This window comes from Enoplosus armatus, chromosome 4, assembly GCF_043641665.1.
Source record: "Enoplosus armatus isolate fEnoArm2 chromosome 4, fEnoArm2.hap1, whole genome shotgun sequence".
NCBI lineage: Eukaryota > Metazoa > Chordata > Actinopteri > Centrarchiformes > Enoplosidae > Enoplosus > Enoplosus armatus.
The window spans coordinates 10,750,388-10,770,955 of record NC_092183.1 but is presented as its reverse complement, the minus strand read 5'-3'; the positions used below and the strand labels follow the sequence as shown (position 1 = coordinate 10,770,955).

General features: G+C 40.8%; 1 protein-coding gene across 1 annotated transcript in view; it reads left to right on the top strand.

The window, feature by feature from the left end:
* The window catches only part of aopep (aminopeptidase O (putative)), a 70,180-nt gene that overhangs the window by 9,284 nt on the left and 40,328 nt on the right, over positions 1-20,568 (top strand). Inside the window, exons 6-10 of the mRNA XM_070904009.1 lie at positions 11,310-11,523; positions 12,702-12,808; positions 18,304-18,406; positions 18,639-18,746; positions 19,292-19,335. Coding sequence (XP_070760110.1) covers positions 11,310-11,523; positions 12,702-12,808; positions 18,304-18,406; positions 18,639-18,746; positions 19,292-19,335 — 576 coding nt within the window. The remainder of the gene's footprint in view (positions 1-11,309; positions 11,524-12,701; positions 12,809-18,303; positions 18,407-18,638; positions 18,747-19,291; positions 19,336-20,568) is intronic.

Sequence of the window (20,568 nt, the reverse complement as noted above, 5' to 3'; positions counted from 1 at the left end):
CACTGGAGGATTTTAAGCCTGACTTCAGTTGACTGCATTGTTTGTTTATGGGCTAGCAGGAAGTTACATTGGCCATTGGTCCCTGTTGGGAGGAAGTAGGGAGCTGGAGTGTCGAGGGGAATTAGTACCCTGCAGGATAATCCCCCGCTGCCCTGGAGCTCTTTAATGTACCCCCTGAGCTCTTTTTTTGTCTTTAATAGGAACAGACCAGTGGTTTTGCATGTTAACTAGAAATCACATATTATTTTACATGACTGGCAAACATTTCCCAAAGCATACCACAAGTTTTTAGATTGATTTCGTACCTTCTACAGAGACATTGGGTTTCATTCATTTCAGTGCAGTAGAAATTGTTGTTACATTACATTATTCCTGCATGGTAATGCAGATGCAAGAGAATGTATTTATTTCAGACTTGCTTCCAAACAGCAACCTTTTTAATCCGCCTAAATTCACATTATCTTTGTGTCTTCACAACCTACATGTTTGCTAATTGTTAGTCTTATCAGCTTTTTTTTTCCAACAGTAAAGCATATCAATTTGATGGCAGCTGATTCTCCACTCTCAACCATGCACTAATAACATACATTTGGAATACAATGTTAACAATAATGGATTATAAGTGCCAAATTTTTACAAGTTGATTTCCATGGCATACCAAAATGAGTGAAAACTGATGGTCCCTTGGAAATGGGGAAATAAATCTAAAAACGTACATACTTTTCAAAGCGGTCAGCAGTAATGGGATAAATCATGCAAAATCACCAACATTTAAAAGATAACGCTGTTAATTAAGGAAAAATCATTACCTTTTGAGGAAAGGCATTGCTGCTTGTTACCATCTTAAATGGTAAGTCAATGAAATATAATAGCAGACCACAAAATGCAAATTACAAAGATTAGATGTTAATCTTAACCTGGCCCAGTTTCTGACATCTCTCACTCTTTCGCCTCATTGGCCATGATTCCTCATCGCTTTGCACCCTTACTGAATTGCTCCTCCTGCCTCCTTGTTGACCTGTGTAGTCCCCTTTTTCCCTTTTCTTCCTTAGTCCATTTCTTTCCCAGTCCTCCCGCTGCTTGTCCTCCCCTCTTCCTTCTGATGTCTCAGTGGATTTCTTACCTTTCTACTCTCCTCTCCAGTTTGATCTGCAAAGTAACCCTAGAAGTGTGCGACACAGACCTGCTCTTTCAGGAGGCAGTTGGGGGATTCAGGTTGGGGAGGGCGGGATGTGGGGGGTTGGATTTTTTTGGCACAGGAGACAGCTGTTAATCAAATAGTCAAGGATGAGGTGTTTCTTTCTTCCCACCTTGAGTGGATCTCCCTCTCTTCTGTAGCCACACAAAAGAGTTGAAAAGGCAGCTCTGCATGCCTGCACCTGGACAGAAGGAGAGGGAGGGTCCTGTGCACTCTTTTAAAGTGATTGCATGTAGGTAGGAATTTTAGGTGAGCTTTATGTCTTTTTCTCTGGAGTTCCCCTTGTTCCTCTGCTTGTCTCCTGCTCAACACACACGGGACAGCTCCAAACCTCCTGAGCGTTGGCCACTACTATCCATCTCTTCTTGCTTCCTCCTCTCTTTTTCTTGGTCAGACCTTCCTCTGTGCTCTTAATGAAGATAGCAGGGTCCAGTTTAGCAAGTGTTTTGTTATTTCAGGAATATTCCTTTCTAGTTATCTTGGGCCTCTCAACTTCCCTTTTCTATCTGCAGTATAGGTTTACCTGCTCCCCTACAGTACCTTCTCACAACTGAAGGAGCCGCCTTTTAACTCTTCCACTGCTTGACAGGATAGGGTTATACATTTTGTTGTGAACATGCAAGTATCTCTCCCCAGGATAACCAGAAGACAATTCATGCATGATCGCTTTTGAATTTTACATTCATGACCGATTGCTGGGATGTATGTGAAGCATTTCTCAAAATTATCACCACTGTCGTGTGGGCTGTTCTTTCCCAGGTGTCATATATGCTTCCATTGTCATCAGTGGTTGGTGAGTGATGGTGCGTTGCTTTGAACTGCCCTCAGATGTGAACCTGCTGGCAACAGCTGGCATATAGTACTACATTTAACAGTAACACAGACACACTGTGCCATAAATCTGGATTAGAGGCGGTGGCAAGACAGGCCTGTCACTGCACACCCATTCTACTAACTAATGGATGAGTCCACAGGACCCATTCCCTGGAGTGATGGATGGGTCCATTGTATGGCGTAGGGGACGCCGCTGCTGGTCTTGGTGTGCATCCTGGGGTGTGTGTACGATAGTGGAACGTAGAGGCAGGGGGTAATTTCATTTGTCTGTGCAAAGCCAGACGGCTTAATGTCCGTGGGACCTCTGCGCTGAACCGGCCAAAATGAGATATTTGAAACAAAGTGCTGTGAAACGCTCAGTGGTAATGCTTCCGATGTCTGGGTTTGCTTTTAGCCTTGGGGAGAGAGTGTTGAGAGGGATCTTGTGTTCAAGCTGGTCAACCAGTTGCTTTCACAATAGGCTGTTTTTAGCTGCACCAGAGGCTCTGTGGATGGCAGTCAGTTGTTCAATCCAAACAATTTGGTCCAGACTGAAATATCATATATATATAACAACTATTGGATGGATAGTCAAGAAATTTTGTTCTGACATTAAAGGACATTCAGAGGACGCATCCTAATGACTTTGCTGATTCCATGACTGTTTCTATAGCGCCACCAGCAGGTTTTTATTTATCCTGTGAAATATTTCAACATCTACAAGATGGATTGGCACAAATGTTGTGTACTACAAATAATACACAAATGTATTGACATCTATGGTTGCCAGACAATAAATCCTAATGACATTGTTGATCTCCTTTTTCTCTAGTGCCACCATGAGGTTTACCATTGTGTCTTTGAGTGAAATATTTCAACAACTATTACATGGATTGCTTTGAAATTTGGTACACACTTTCATGTCCCCCTCTGCATGAATTGTTTAGCGCATCATCAGGTCAAACTTTAAATTTGTCCAACACTTTGGTTTATAAATGCTTAGAAACTAAGATGGTGAACATGGTAAACGTTATACCTGCTAAGTATTTAAGCATTGTCATAGTGAGCATGTTAGCATGCTGACTCTAGCATTTAGCTCATGGCATGGCTGTGTCTATGCATAGCCTCACTGAGCCGGTACTTATAATTTAATACATTTTGGACTGCAGTTTGTCTTTTGCATGCATCCTCCATTATCTTAGCCTTCTTAACTATCAAACTATTAAAAACACATCAGTGGGCCACACCACTGGATGACATGTTCCTTCACTATGAACATGGGCACTGTAGTTTATTTTGAGTCAATCCCACATACACTGTCCTGCTACCGTAAATAGGACCGGTTCACCAAATCTGCAGCTGTAAATCGTCTCCAACAAACATATTTACTCCTGTTTGTGTAATGTTTGATGAGAACTATACTGCCCACTTGTTTTTTGGAAATTATTTTGCCTTTTATAAAAATGAAATGTGTATATTGTAACCCATTTTTAAAGATTTACGTCCTCAGTAGGAACCAGTGGGCTTGGGGCTAAGAGCCATAGACAGGCTGGGAAAGTACAAGGAGATGGACAGAACACATTGTTGGTTTTGGTCTTTTCGTGGAATTTGTTGACAATGAGAAAAATATAGAACATCACCAGCCTTATCCTTTTAAGGACAGTCATATTGTTTGGACTGCATTCCTCTACATGTGTTAATACCTGTTGATTGTTCTTATACCTTGTTACAGTACTTTTCAAGTGATAATCACTGTTTTCTTTTTTTCCAGTGATTATCTATTGTGATATTGTGTAAGTTGGTAGTTGCAAAAGTATTTACATCGAACACCTTTAACGGCCACTATATCCATCAGCTGCAGGGTTTTTTCTGACAGGCAGACAGCCTGGCCAGGTGGCAGCCTGAAACCTCTGTCGAGGAGACAGCTCTGCTCACTTGCTAATTTCACTTCGATGTCGACTTCATCCATCTTTCCATTCTGTCAAACACTTCTTATATAGCCCTGCAGTACTGAGCGGTCTCACTTTCCATCTCCTCACTGTCTCATTCTCTCACGTTACATAATAGAGAAGAAATATTGGTCTATTTATTACCCTACAGGCAAGAAAATGTCTCAAATTATAATCCTGTGAAGTAGATTTGTCCTGTCTTTTTCATTGAGGCGGTAGTGGAAGCCAAAAGAGGATTCTGAGTGCAGTGTGATGAGTGATGGGCTTTGCATGCAAATCGCTACAGTGATATAGGAATGTGGGTTATTCGACATAAATGACAACGCGTAGGCTGATTGACAGGGGCTTGTTATAGCCAGATGAACTAAAGATGAACTAGTACTGCACTGCATTAGCACTCATTAAAACATTGTGTACGCCTTTTGTGTTAATCACATTAAATTAATAATTGTATTGTATGACAGTGAAACAGGACTGTGAAACTTTCATGTGTCTTTAGGTAGGTACATGTATACATTTAGATTTCTTCTTTCCTTGTTGCGACCCATTGCTTGTTCAGGTGTCAGTATTTCTTGTGGTGTCATTCATAGAAATTTCTTGCTGTTTGGTCTCTAATATATCAGCAACAGCATTCAACCACTGAAAGAGAGCATACTTACCTAACCCCTAACCCCTAACCACTACTAGCCTAACCCTAACCTTAACCACTGACCCAAAAATCATCATTTTCCCAATAGGGGACACAGCTCCCTAATTAACTGGTCTTCAGTCTGAAATGTGTCCCCGAACGTAGCCTAAGTCAGAAACACACACATACGCACTCAAGAACATTCCTCTGGCATGACATCAGTTTTTGAAGTCTGTACTAAACAAGGAACAAACTGCACTGTGGATTGTTTTACTGTTAAGGGAGGATGGATCATACATCTGCTATCACTTCCCAGCTGATACGGATTCAAAGTAGATTTGCTGAAAGTATGTGGGCGTGTGTGTCTGGATGTGCATGTCAGTGCCTGTGACTTTCTGCTGGTTTACGTGGGTGCTCTGTTATGCCTGCATCTTATACAGTTATTGCGTCTTCATGTATATATCTGTGTACACAAGCATTCTTGACCTCATCATTTTAGTGTGATACAAACTTGACCTGCTTAGAGCCAGCTGTATGCATGAATGGGCTTTTAGGATTAAGCACTTGACAACAACTAGAAACTACAGTCTAACCTTGAAACCTGCCACTTATTTCTCATGTGCCGGCACTACAAAGCCTCATTTTCTCCCGACTCAAGCAGCAGAGTGGCCTCCTTGTTCCTGATGACCTCTGATATCTTTTCTGCTATTTATTTTCAGGCTCTGATGCGATGCAGTGTATGTGGGTGGGGCGGCTCTCTGGGGGCCCCAGTCTGGCCCCCGTTCATGTGATCAGGCCCTACATGGTGTGGCATTTGGCCTGGCCCTGTGGGGCCCCGTCTGGGAGCAGAGAGCTGATCTGCAGCCAGCCTGGAATGCCAGACATTTGAAGTCAGACTTGTTAAAAAAGAACGAAGGGTGGTAGGAGTTTGGTCAAATAGGCCCCTGTGTCTAAAATAGCCCACAGACTGTCCAAGAGGGAGGGAAAGGAGACAAAGCTTCTTCCCGTAAGCTGACATTAGGAAAGGCCAGCCCTCCAACCTTTGTTTAAAAGAACAGAGAAGAATAGACAAGGTTGTAGTTTATGTTTGTGGCTTTTGTCCATCTCCTTACCTGTCTGTCATTGTGCCTTAAAAGTGTTTGTTTGTGTGTTTCTGTATGGGAATGCAGTTATGTGCAGAATGTGTGAAATTTCACCAGCAATGCTGTAACAGCGTCCGTGTCACACTGGTTCAGCAGTTCAACAGTTATCACACCAGGGAGTTGACACTGCACTTGGGGAAAGAGCTAAACTAATCACACAGGGTGACAGACGAGAGGATGCTCTCTCTTTCTTTCTCTCTTTCTCTTCTCTTCTGGATTTCTCTGTCTCTCCATAAATACCTATCAGATAATCTTTTCATTCACTTTCTAAATTCCTTTTTCTCTCTGTTCTCATATGTTTCCAGTCTTTCTCTCTATGTTGTTGAAGTGCATCTCCTTCTTTACTTTGTTTTTTGCTCTGACTCTCTCATTTACACATACAGTGCGCACTCAGCTCTCATCATCTTTTTCCTCGTCCCTCTGTCTCGTGGGGCTGTTTTACTGGTGTCCCAGCTATGAGCTTAGCTGGGCTAGGGATGTCAATTACAGGACTATGATAGGGCCCATGCTGCATTATGCATGGAAGTGTCCCACTGGGGAAAAAATGGCCTACAGCCAGGAACGATGGATGGAGGGATGGATGGATGAATAATGGATGGAGAGATGGAGGAGCGAAACACTATTGCAATCTGTGTCTCACCAAATTGAAGACTTGCCCTGGCTCACACCTCTGAAGCTCAGGGCCAAGTCACCCTGGGTGACTCAGAGTCGTGAGGTTGTCGTATGAGAAAGCACAGGAGGGATTTAATCAGTATTTTATTTTGTGCGTTGAGACCCAATGGGGTGCCACCATCTGAAAGGTCACCTAAGGTCTTTTGTCTGTTTTTCTATATGCAGACGGCCTCTCATCGTGATCAATTTTGTATATCGCCTTCTGGATATGAATTCATAGCACTGTTTGTAAGTGAGTGTTCACCTGCATGTGTATGTGTGTGAGTGTTTGCATATTTTCTGAGCTTATTTGTTCATAGTTTTCTCTGAGCCTTAAGACATATTACATAAAGGCAATCAAAAACAAGCAATCTAATTAACAGTAGACATTTATGTTTGGCATCCAATTAAATGTCAGAGATTGTAATTCCATTTCTTTAATGTATTGTTTAGAAGAACATGACGAAGTAGAGAAGAGTAGAGAGTTCATCTTTATTACATCCGAAGGGCAATTTGTTGCACAGCTAGCAGTCAATTAAAAAGCCAACAGAGATCACATGCATCAAAAACAGACATGACACAGAACAAATATGAATCAATTTATATGCTCTAAAGGTGTCAGTGGCCAAGTCTAAATCAAACATCCCATCATTAAACATCAAGTAATGTGCAATCATCAGAAAATGATTAGTAACCCTCTATGAATGTCTGATCCTTTATTTATATAAGATGCAACATATCTTTGAATAGACATTTTCTCTTCAGATTTGCCATCTGGAAAAAGTCAGTATCACAAGTAGAAGGGAAACTTTTCTAGTAGAGTCTACAACTTCATCATTTTTTTGTATTTTGGTGTGGTATCATATGTTGAAAATATGTTTTGTGTAATCTGTGAAAAGCATCTCAACAAAACCACAATATCTCAGTTGTTTGGATATAGAAATGTGAGGGTTGTTGTTTTAATATTAGAGTTGAAAAAAAAAAGGCTAGTATCACAATCAGCAGCTGAAGAATTGTCACGAAATGATCAACAACATTGCAATTTTGGTAGTGAGAAGAAAACCCCCCAGAAAATATGGAAGACGTGTAGTGGTTGAAGTTATATTACACACTTTAATGTATCTACACAGTTTCTGTGAGTCGCAGTATTATCACTTGATTGATTGTAATTGTTGTTGTAATCAGCAGTTTTAGTTGTTTTGTACGCACATTTGCTAATTTTCAAAACAGGTACTTTGGAAGCACTTTTGTGCTGTAAAGACAGTATTTGCTTACAAATGAATGTCTAATACCTTATTTGAAAACAGCACAGAAACTGCGGGACAAACATTCATCCCCACAGCAGACCTTAGAATCGGATCTATAGTGGAAATGAAAGGTGTATGCACATGTGCAGGTGCTACATTTGTGTGTGAGTCTTCTTATGCGTGTAACCCTGACAGGTCCCTGATGTCAACTAATGTCAGTCAGTGTATCAGTGAATATGAAAGATGCTGTTGTTATTCATCCCCACCATGGTGGGATGACACTATTTGTCACTGTAGTGATGGATTCCGCATCCCTCAGAGGAGCATGTGCAAGCGCCGTCTCTGAAAGGCTGTCTTTGTGTTTCACACTCACTCACTCACACACAGAGACACACACATAACGCACTGCTGGAGCTGACAACAAAGACGTGCTTATCCAATTGTGGGGGAATAAGATTAGGCTACAAAGAAACTCATAAGGCTAATGTTAGCATCTCCTGCTCCAGTGAGAGCCTTTGTTTGTGTAATCAGGAAAAACACGGGATTAGATTTGAGATGCTGTCTCGGAAATGATGCCCATAAGACCCTATTGTATGATGTTGACATGTTCCTAAATAACAGAAGGCGATGGCCTGACTTGTATCTGATAAAACAATCCTCAGGGAAATAAAGAGTAGTTGTGTTGTTCAGATATCCGATTTAGTTTTCCTCCAAAATAGACTGTCTGGCAGACCCGGCCTAACCTATGTCTGTACTCACTGTTTTCCTTCATAATTGACTTGTCACCATAATAGGTTATGGCAAGGAAAGAAAATAACTCCTCTGTCATCTTGTGTTTTAAGATGCTAATCTTTCCTTGATGAGTTTAGCTCATATTACAGCTTACTGTCAATGGCAGTAATATGTGGTCTTATTGTAGCTGTGGGAGTAGACTGTGAATTCAACAGGTGAAGTAATTGTAGCTCCTGTGACTCTTGGAAGTTGGAAACCTCATGACTTTTTAGGCGTTAACACTGTATTGTGTGGTTTATTACTACATGATGTTCACATGTATTGCATGCACGAAATATGTTGACAATGTGAAACTCAGAGACTTCAAGTGAAACTCAGAGATAAAGATGTCTTCTGTAATGTGGAGGCATCTTGCACATATTTGTCACAGTTGCAAGGTGGTATGACCCTTTGAAAAACACTTTTCAGTAGGGCCCTGTAGTTTGCCCTAAATTCTCCCACCAATGTCAGGTCATTGGTGGCTGGGACACTTAAGATCTAGAGAGTGTGAAAGGAATGTTAGTCAGTCCTGTGTTGTTATATGGGCCAGGAGAAAGAGAGAGAGGCCATTCATTTGCACCTCTGTGACCCCTCTCCCATTCTTCTGTTGAAGAATAGCTTGCCTCTCACGCACAGTCGGCCCTAAGCTCCTCAGGGCACCCAGAGCCTGTTACATAAGACAGAAGTAAAGAATGCTCCAGAAAAGTCTTCAGCCATGACCTTGGCTTTGACAGAGCACTCTTATTGGTCCTACTCTGCCAGCGCTGTCTCATGGTTAAAAGTCACATGGCCTATGTTCCTGTGTCTATGTGAAGCTGAGAAGTCTGCAGTATGAACGTTTCAGACAGTTCTTGTATAATATCAAGTATGAAATGGGTGTTGTTATCCCTCAAGCAATGCCACTAGCCTGATGTATCTTAATTATTGGATTGGTAATTTGGTACAGACATTCATGGTTCCCAGGCAATGTATCCTACTCATGTTGGTGATCCAACTGGTGACTTTTCCTCTAGTGTTACCAGAAGGTACGTTTAGTTTTTTAATAGAAAAAAAACAATAAAGAAATATCTCAACAACTATTTGATGGATTGCCATTGTTACACATTGACGTTCCCCTCAGGACGAATTATATGAGCTTTGGTGGTCCAAACATTTAGCTTAAAGCCTCACAGATCTGCTAGCATGGCTGTAGACTCTTCGTCTTGTCAATATATTTTTGTGGATATTGTTCACGTAAAAAAAGCTGAAAGAATCCCAAATACATAACTCTACAATACTTCATTCATAGGTCCATTTGAAGAAAATCACAACCTCCAACCTACATGTTGCATAGTTTCTTAAAAAATGTTTTACTACAAGCAGCAAAGTCAACCCTAGATACTTGTATCTGAATGAGTGTGTGCCTGTGCCAATTCGATTTCAGCAGCTCAGTATACCGACAAGAATCATGTGAAGTGAAAGAAACTTTCCGAAGCCTCGTCAAACCTAAAATGTACTTCCTTGATTGAGAAGAAAGGAAAAGTTGAGGGGAAAACCACATTCTTAACTTATCCTTTTTTTAGTCTGACATCTAAAATGGACATTAGGAGAAACCATTAACTACACAGAATAGTATTTACCAACTCACATTTGCTAACAATTATATTGGAATTTTGCTGCTCACGGCCTTGTTATTCCCTCTTCAATTTTGCTTGGCTCAGAGCTTTGATAAACTGCTCTTATTGGCTGAAAAGCTTAATGATGCTTTCGAATTGTTGAGTAAGACACACACACACACACACACACAGGCGCTGTTCATGTTGTGCCTTTATACAAGTAGAAATAGCCTCTTATGTTTGGTGTTACTAAATGCTTTTTAAGGCTTTTTTGTGTATTTTAGTATGTGCATGTTGTACATATATAATCTTTTTACAAGAGTGCACCGACGGAAACACCATTTGCTATATTTACATACACTTCAGATTCACATAATCTACATTTTTATCATAACCATAACCATATGTTTAATTTCCTTGTGAGAAGGGTGCAAGATAAATCTAAATTAACTTAATTGCTCAATAAATCAGTCACAGATATTTGATAGTTACAGACACTTCTAAATATAGCTTTGTTCTAATTTTATTCCTTTTCGTCTCCATAAACATCTTAAAAGGGAAAGAATTTGGTTTTTAATTATCTTTTATTGTAAAAAATCACAACAATTTCTAAACCCCTCGAAACCTCAAATCTGCAGCACTGCCTTGAAGTCACGTTTAGAAACAAAGAGGAGTGGGAGCTATAAAACCACCCTGCCTTGATACATCTACAACAGCTGGGCAAAACCTCTCAAAATTGCTAATTTCATTTATCTTATTTTACCCACTGATGGTTGATCATTTTAGTCCAGGGAACACGATGTTCTTGCTTGATGTTTGTACAGGGCAGTTAGGTTTGGCAAGAACACTTGATGAGTAAGCTGTAAGCTAAACACAATGTAGGAGATGGTTAAAGGGATGGGCAGTTAGTGACTCCCATACTCATTAGTACACACATGTGTTGGTTCGTCTTACATGGCGTGTTCAGGCTAAATTTTCTGTAATCATAGGTGTGGAACATTACCTCAGGAACTCTTTGATCTTTTTGGAGGGTGGTACATTATATCTTCAATGGTTGTCTTCGGTTTTATTGCTTCTTAACCAATATTTTTTTTTCCACTCACGGTTAATTCCTGTTGTCCCCCTTGTATTTTCGTGTCTTTCTCTTACTTTCTGAACCTCCTTGATTACAAAAACATATTTATCCTCCCATCTTCTAATCCTAGTTCCCTTTTTATCTCAATCACTTATTTCACTCCTTTCCTTTCTTTTATACTTTATTTCTGGCTTTATCCCTGTTGTTCATTCTTTATTTCATGTCATTTGTCTTCCCCAGCCCACATATGATTTTCCTGTCCCAGAGTGTGTTGTGTGCTGGGAGTCCTGGTTCTGGGGAGAGCGACCTGTCTCTGTGTGGGTCCAGGTTGTGCCATGAGATCGCCCACTCCTGGTTCGGCCTGGTTATCGGAGCCAGAGACTGGACTGAGGAATGGATCAGCGAGGGCTTTGCCACCTACCTGGAGGACATTATCTGGGCCCAAGCACAACAAGTACAGTCCAATCACTGCCAGATTATTGTAGTTTACTACAGTTATTTTATGAAAGTAACTTAATGGTGGCCTTTTTTAGGCTGTCACCCCTGGTAGACAAACACTTAGATGGAAATATGAGATTTCAGATACACCAATTTAGCCAACAAAAGAAGCCCAGTTTGCTGGAGAACGCTTTCTCTCATTAGAAATGGAAATCAGTCAAAGAATCATTAAGTTAATATTTGCAATGATAATTTAGTTCATTTCTTTCTTGTGCTACTATACAGTATGATCCAGCACCTTTATACCATTGGTATAATGCAACGACTGAGGGAAACAACTGGTTGACATTCCAACTTTCCATTTCCACAACTTATGTGCCAGGATTTCCAAATGTTAATGTTGTCGTTGGAATGCATGTCAAGTAGAGTTGGCCATTATATTAGTGTAGTAAAACCATACATCAAGCACACAAGGAAACAGTTTATAAAGACTCCAATCCAAGTTCCAACGCAAAAAAAAAGCACAAACCACAAACACACAGGGCCATCCACAAAATAAACCATCAAACCCAAACCTCCTGATCTACAAAAGCGTGAAAGGACTTTTCTGAACCACATAATAGTTGTGAAAAAAAACTACTGCCACCAAAAAAGTGAATTTTTGAAAAAAAAAAAAAAAAAGACAGTGTACCTTGCACTGCTCCAGATGTCCTTCTAATTAAGGCCTGTTAATTAAGGATACCTGCATAAAGGATAAACAACAGGACAAAGGACGAGGGTGTAGCATTGGTATGAATCATTTGCATGCAACACTAACTGATCTCTGATCCGGGAGTTGATATGCATACAGATCTAATCCTCCTACTTGCTTTCCCACACCATCTAGGGTTACACAAATGTTTTTCTTGCATCTGCGCTGTTTAATCATGTCACCTATTTGATATGAGCTTGGCTCTGAAGAAATAGAAATAGGTTTAAGCAGACCTGTTAGTGTTGCCAAAGTCAATACGACACAGTGACAGAGATAGTTAACAGTGCTGCTTTTATCATTATATTAGTGTGCATTTAATCTCTTTCTTTCTGTTTTTGCTGATGAAATTCACCATATTTAATTTTTTTCTCCTCTGATTTCTTTGCTCTACCTTAACCCTTTTCCCCTCACATCTTTTCATCACTCCATATCTCTCCCTTCAGCTCTCCTTACAAGAGACAGCAGAACAGTCTGACCTGAAGGCACTTCTCAGGTGGAGACGACTCTCTGATGAGCTTCAGAACTCAGAGGAGGTACTTCAAGTCCTCAGGTGTGTGTGTGTTTTTTGTCAAGTACATCTGTTTTAATTATCATACCGCTGTTGCCACTATGGAGGAAATAGTCCCTCGAGAGTAGAGAAATAGCACCTTCAATAAGCATTCTTAAAGAATGTCAGTACTATACACAGACATGAAACTGACCCCAAATGCTGAATACTGTCTTCCCCACTACTAGTTTTATCCCTAAATATCAGTCGAGCTTTATAAAACCTACAACACTACAGCAGTCAGTGCGACTTCTTAATGTTACTCTGGTATCAGTATTTGAGATATTCTTTTTCACCCACTATTTTTTAGGGTTAGGGTTAAAACAGTCATTTTATCCTGATCAATTTTCACAGATCTTTTTTTTTTCCACAGTTGAAATATGCATTAGGACCACTTTTACTCAACGTTAATGTAACTGCTGCAGTGACTGTTATGGAATGTATGCAAATAATACACAGTATCTTATTTATTGGTTCAAGGCAGTAATTTATAGTTGTCACTGTTTCAGGGTAATTGATCAACTTTTGCACCGCCAGCAATGCCACACCTAAAACACACATTATTGTACAAAATGATGATCCCCAAGTAGGGTGACTAGTAGCATTTTGTAAAAACCAACACTAAACTACAAGACATTTTTTTATACCTGTAAAGTAACCAGAATTTACACTGCACTATGGCTACGAGGAGAGTAGAATGTTAAATAAGTTGCATTTGTCTTTAACTAATTCTCCATAGTAGACTACTTTTTTTAGGTTAGAGTATGCCCAGCTTTTGGTAGTGTCTGCACGTGGAGACGCACACGTGAGCTTGAGGTATATGCATTCCAGGGGTACAGGTGTGGCAGGTGTGGCAAGTATATCCAGGTGTACTGTACTGTCATGTCTTAGAAAAGCTCTGCGCACAAGCACAGCGAGCACGCACAAAACACAAAAACGCTTCATCTGATCCTGACAATGTGGGACCCACACCCTGTTTGTTTTATCCAGGGTGGAAGCACAGTGTCATCAGGGGATTATAGGTGTAAAACCCAGCCTGGAGTTAACTGTTAACTAGCTCTTCCTTTGAGTGAAAAAGCCTCTTCACTGGAGATGACACTTGTAGCATAGTGCGCTATTGACATTCACGCTTGTAAGAGACCGTATAGAGCGTGACAGCAAATCATTGTGTTATTGATTTCATGGCACTTCTGCTTGGCACTAACTTCTAACTATGTCACTTCACTAATAATCTGTTGTCATCACACAATGGAAACACTTAATAGTATTTAGAATTCAAATCTATTCAGTCTCTCCTGAATAGTACAAGCTGTGTGAGTGGACAGCTTCAGTATTTGTAATAGGGATTTTACTCCTTTGTTACTTTTAAGGGCTGTCCTCCTGGGTTTAAATGGTTTCAGTGCTTCAAGGGTGACTGGAACTCTTTCCATACTGAAATGCTGATAACCTCCAGTGTATGCTGTGTATTATGAAGCTTCACATTTGTGGCTTAAACATGGTAGAATTCATTGGGGTGACACAGGATATGTCTTGAAATAGGAAGCTGTGTGTGAGTGAAAGGGTTAAACATTCACTTGAGTGCTGTGTCTGTCTAGCTGTGTATCAGGGTGTTCCCCTATGAGGCAGACACACAGGTGATTAGGAGGATCAGGATTAGGTTTCTCTGCAACTGACGGGGTTAAATCAACAACATAAAACTAACATCTGAAAAATGCAAACAGTGCATGCACTCACACATACACAAAGACATGCTGTACATGCCCATATGCACAGATGCATACATTTTGACTGATTATGTTACATGGAAACACATTAGTATTGAAAAGATAATTAATTGCTTAAGTGGCACCCATGGAAAAGCCATTTCTTAATCCTCACATCTCTTAAAGCAATGCATGTTGAGGCATAAAGGAACCCTGCTTACACATCATCTTAATGACTGAATGCATACAGCATGTGAGTCAGCTGCAGCTCGTTCTCTGCAAATGCAATGACAATGTTTTTGAGCAGTAATATACTTGTTTGTGCTGTTCTTTTCCTATCAATACATACATTTTAATAACTGAATATTTACTTGGATTCAAACTGAGCACTTCTTTCCAGGAAAGTCCTGTTTTCCCTATGTTTAGTACTAATTTATATTGTGCTTTCCAGGAAACCCTCCTGGAAATACACCCATAAAATACAGCGTTACCAGATTTTGATGTCATTGAAGTCATTGATGTTTTTGTTTTGCACATGAGTTTTGTCTGATGCAACGCATGACAGTCAGGATTAGAGGATCATTCCTGACCTTGGGAACATTACGTGTGACAAAGAAATCTGAACTTTCAGGTGCACTTAATAGCTTTTAACCACATCGCATGATCTGTGGGAGGGAGATTGTAACCCCATCTCAGTTCAAGGAGGGTCTTTGTCATCGTACTGTATGTGGCGTCCTTGATTTTTCTCTGGCCATTGACTTTGACTCCTTCCCAGTCGATACTGTGACCAGTTTTGTTCTGGAGTTCACAGACGGCTGGTGTTGTCTGTTTCCGGTGTTCATTCAGTCTCATTCAATGTTCGTTCATTCAGTCTCTCATTGTCTCTCCCTTTAGTCTCAATTTAATGACTTTGTATGTGATTATGCCTATATTTGACATATCATGATACAGTATATTGGTACTGTATCAGTAAACATTGTGATGTTGATTTCAACCATAACTCCAAGACATAAATCTTAGTTTAACTCAAGGGACATTGGAAGGTCAGATGTAAGATCTTAGTTAACTCCAAAGTTGGGAACAGGCCATGCCACTTTTTGATGTGGGCTAGATTGCCTCTATGTCCAAGTCTTGATGTGGCTCCACTGTTTAGCATTACAACTGTGGGGAAGCATAATATGAATAAACCCAAATTCGTCGTTTGTGCAAACAATGCACAGAGAAATGTTAGAAGGGACCTGGTGAAGGGAAAGGAAGTGCAATGGCATATAAAGAAAGATAAGCAAAACCTCACCAGTATACACACACAAACACAGACATAAAGGCTAAATGGCAGATTGTGCTTTCCAAGTTCAGTGGGTCACAATCGACACCCCGTGATCCAGCAGGGGCCCCAGTGGCCAGTGTTTATCAGTCCATTTCAGATGAGTTATATTTAGGGCAGCCTGGGCCAGACGCCATTCTCCCTGCTGATTCACGGGGCTGCTGGGAGCGCTGCTCTACCTTATCCGGTTTCCACAGTCAACCCAGTGTAATTTGTCAGGATATGGCTCGCGGAGCTATAAACCTGTGTGTGTGTGTGTGTGTGTGTGTGTGTGTGTGTGTGTGTGTGTGTGTGTGTGTACGTTTCACATTAAGTTCTGTCAGTAATAGCTCCTGATTTCCTCCCGCTCTTTCTCTCTCTTTCAATCTTAGACACACCCAGGTGAATGCATGGCTACACACACACACACACACACACACACACACACACACACACTCTCTGACACACATGGCCTACGAGTCAGATAAGAGCACCATTTATTCTGCGATACATTGAGCTATTGTGTGATTCTCCAAGGCAGCAAGCAGCGATTCCCTTTTAAAGCTGTAGTAAATCATCTCTGACAAAGAGAGACGGCGAAAGACGGGGATTTACACATCCATACATCCCTGGTCTGGACAGTGGGAAGGGTGGAGTTCCTTTGTCTAACACGGCAGTGATGGATCAACATTTTTCCTCTCTGCGCTGTGCCGCCGGTATCTCTGACGCACGAAACCAACACATTTTCTCTTCTGGAAATACATGTTCTGTCATTGTTTTTGTCTCTTGCCCCAGTCCCTCTTTCTCTCTGTACTGTCTGACACACACACACACACACACACACACACACACACACACACAATTTCCCAGGGATACAGCACGTCCTGCTGTCTTAAAAAGAGTCTATTTCATCTTATCAGCAGTAACAGACAGACATGGGCACCACAGGCATGAGACTGGACAGAGAGCAAGTTAAAAAAAATAACTCCATGGTAAAAAAAAAAAAGGGAAATGTTGTAGCCATGATACATGGAGAATAAGTAAAAGAGCCATTTTTAAAAACTAAGACAAATTGTATTTTATAATGCAGGTTTTGACTGTAGCCCCCTGTTTTTTACAAATACATTTTACTGTCAATCCATATGTCCACTGACTGGCTCAGAATATTGACAGGCAGCTTTTAATGCACAGACACGGAGCAACATTACTAAGATGTTCCAAAATGGATTTTCCCAAATCATGTCTTTGGTGTTGTGATTTTTCTCACACATAACATTTATCTGACATGCACACATGCACTCAAGGAGGTACACACCCTCATTTGCATGAGGCAAGTCTTTCTAAGTGTGTCCAGTTGAATTTAGAAATTCCCAGGAAGCTGATGACTTCCTCTCTCAGTCCAGTGAGCAAACCAAACATTTTCCGTTTATCTCCTGCCCTCGATTTCTCCCACACCTCCTCCTCCTCTTCTTGTCCTCAACCCTAATCTACTTCCTGTCTCTGCTCTTCTGCTCACCATGACTGGACAAAGGCTCAAATAGATCAAATATTTGAACAACTTGTGTCTCACAGCTGAAGTCTAACTCGAAAGATTAAACATTGAGGTTTTACATCATACATGAATCAGTGAGAGTAAGATTGTGAATGTGTGTTTTTGATGTTCCTGTTCATTTGTGTGTGTGTCTACCCCTGCCATGAAGCGGCCCTGTGGAAAAGTGCTAGCCAGTGATGAAGGGTGTATTGATTGGTAGGCCAGGCGCCTGGCGTATTGACTTGGCAGGAGGGTGATCCTTCAAGGCCTTCCTATTGGCACACTGAGTTAATCTGCTCAGCCTGATCAATACCGGCTAGCTGAAACTATCATTGCATCGCATCCCATGTCAGCGCTCTGTTTGTTTGGCTTTTATTGGTTTTATGTGTGTTTTTGTTTGTGTGTTTATGGAGGTTGAAGGGATGATTTGTATCTGTGTGACAGGGAAGGCGAACCTAGAGCTAGAGCATGCCTCTTTTGTGCCTGCAGACGGGGGTGCTTTTTTGTGGAAGTGTTATATGTTCGCTCAGTGAGTCATGGGCAGTAAAGTCAGAACGCAGCACTGTGAGGTCATATAAACAGCATAGCATGCTATTATAAATCTGCAGCTTGATTTCCACCCTGCCTCGGGCAAAGTATGGCAACTTGGCAATGTGTTCACTATTGAGAGGACCGGCTGAGTGGCCGGATTTAGTGTTGCTGACAGTGTATTCTTGCTCTGTAGAAATTGTGGTTTTCCTGCAACTGAAATGTCTGTAAGAGTGGGATAGAATAAAAACCTTGTGCTTTGGGTCTCTAACTCAAACCTGCACTGTTTTTGCCTATCTGTTCGTGTCATTTTCTGTGCACCTTCCTGTTTATTGTGGGTACTGAACATCTCCCTCTGTAAATGCCCATTTCCTTACCTGTCTTATCTTTCTGTGTGTATTTATAGTTCTCTGCTCTATTTGTCTTTCTGCAGACCTAACATGGAGAACACTGGTCAGGTCAGTGAGTCTGGCTCCTCCACGGTTAAACATGCCCTCAACCCTGACAAAGCCTTCATGCAAGTCCACTACCTCAAGGTGAGATAAATGTGGGATAGACAGGAAGGAAAGGAGGAAAAGAAGGATGGAGGTATTCGGAAAGGAAGGAAGGAAGGAAAAAGGAAACAAAGGGCTATAGAAAAAATCAGACAATTACTCTTGCTTGGAGCAGTGCTTGTAATGACTATAGATGTTGCTGCAATGTTTCTCTGTGTTGTCGTTGATGGAGCATTTTGTTTTGTTGTCTTTATTTGTCTTGTCCTTTGTCCAGGGTTACTTCCTCCTCAGGTTCTTGGCCAGTCAAGTGGGAGAACAACAATTCATCGACTTCTTGAGATTATTTGTGAAGAAATACCACGGGCAACTCATTTTGTCTCAGGTGAGGTTGTGGTATAGGAAACTCATTTTTACTTGATTAACTCTGTGGAGATTCTCAGCGTTGACTTGGAGCTACTTGAGAGGCTGTTAATATAATCTGAGCTCAGATTCGAACTGTTTTAATGTGACCTGTCTCTGAAGCACGATGTTATTTCCATAAATTAATTGGAGGCTGATGAAAGCTCGATTTCCACTGTGTTAGTTGAAAATGCTCCAGCAGCATTTCAAGTGATGACCGTACATCAGCTCAGCCACATATGTTTATTCTGCTGGGGCCATGAAGCTGAGTGATCACACCTGGAAGTCTGTGTGTGTGTATGTATGTGTGTGTCTGTGTGTGTGTGATATGTGATGTGTTCCACCTGGCTCCTGTTTCTTCAGTGGCAGGCTGAGTCTTCCCACTAAATAATGGATGTAACATAAACACTGTTTGACCTTGTACTCCTGACTTAAGATCAGGTATGCCTTTCTCTTTCTTTTTTTCTTCCCTCCACACCTCCCTAAATGCCTCCATTTCTGTCTGTCTTTTTTGTTCTTTTTGGACAGGACTTCCTCAGAATGCTGCTGATTACCTTTCCCGACATGGAGAGGTATGTAAGTGGTTATGAATAATGCTTACAGTGTAATTCATGAATAATGAAAAATATGCCTTGACGCATTAAAACCACTTTGGTTTGTGCTCAAGTATTGGTAGCCTGGTTTCCAGTTCCAGGCAGATTTTCATTCATTTTCTGTTTGAACATAGCATTACAGCCTTTTTTTCTCAACATGTTGTATGTGACTTGTGACTTGGTAGTAGATTTACTGTTGATTACATGAGTATGTGTTGATTTGGCCTCTGTTCTTTGACTAACTTGGTCCTGCTGTGGAAACATGACTAGCAAAAGCTGCCAACACCAATCCTGTTAAGAGAGCAGTCTCATCCACTCTCATATTAATTGAAGTGTAAAAGGATAACTGCTCCTCCTGCTCTCCTCCTCTCTAATTTTCTCTCTCCCTCTCTGCGCTCGCTTAATCATTCAGTTCTCTATTTCTCCTGATTGCCTCATTAACCTCTTCTTCTGCCTGTCTCTCCATCCCTCTCTTTCTCCCTGTCTGTCTTTCACTTTGTTTCTCCCAGCGTTGAACTCTTCTTTTCTTACCCCTCTCTTCCTCAGTACTGTCTTGTCTGCTCTAAACGCTGTGTTTTTGCTTTTGTATTTTGATTTTATTAAACAGAGGGAGTTGGGGACAGTCAATATTTGAATCTGATGCCTCTTTTGTAAACAACCCTCTAGAAGAGTAAGGTTTAGGATGAGGATAGACACTTCCTGTTGAGAGACATGGCTGCTATGTGTGCGTTCCCCAGACTCAATGGGGAACATAATATTTATAAGACTGAACATAAAAAGTATTAATGCACATTAAAAAATCAATGCAATGCAATTCATTCGTGTCAATAAGAAACCACTGTTCTCCAGGAATCACCGTCACTCTTTCTTAGAAGATGGTATGTTCTCATCTATCACCATTAATGTGAATAACCAATAAAACAAAATAAAGTTACCAAACTCAACATGAAAAAACTGGTAGATACACGTCTTTTGCGATCTCGTGAGACATAAAGCTTATTTCTATCTAGTCCTTTTATGAAACTGTATTTGATACGTCATATTGTGTATTAACTGTATTAACATTTTGTTTGCCACACAAGAAAACTATGCTTACATAATCCCATGTAATCCTACCTTATGGTCTCACTGTTGGTGTGGCAGATGTTTAGTCTTTATACACTGTCAATGGTTCAACTCCACATGCCAAGAGCTGAAGTTTCCTTGTGATGT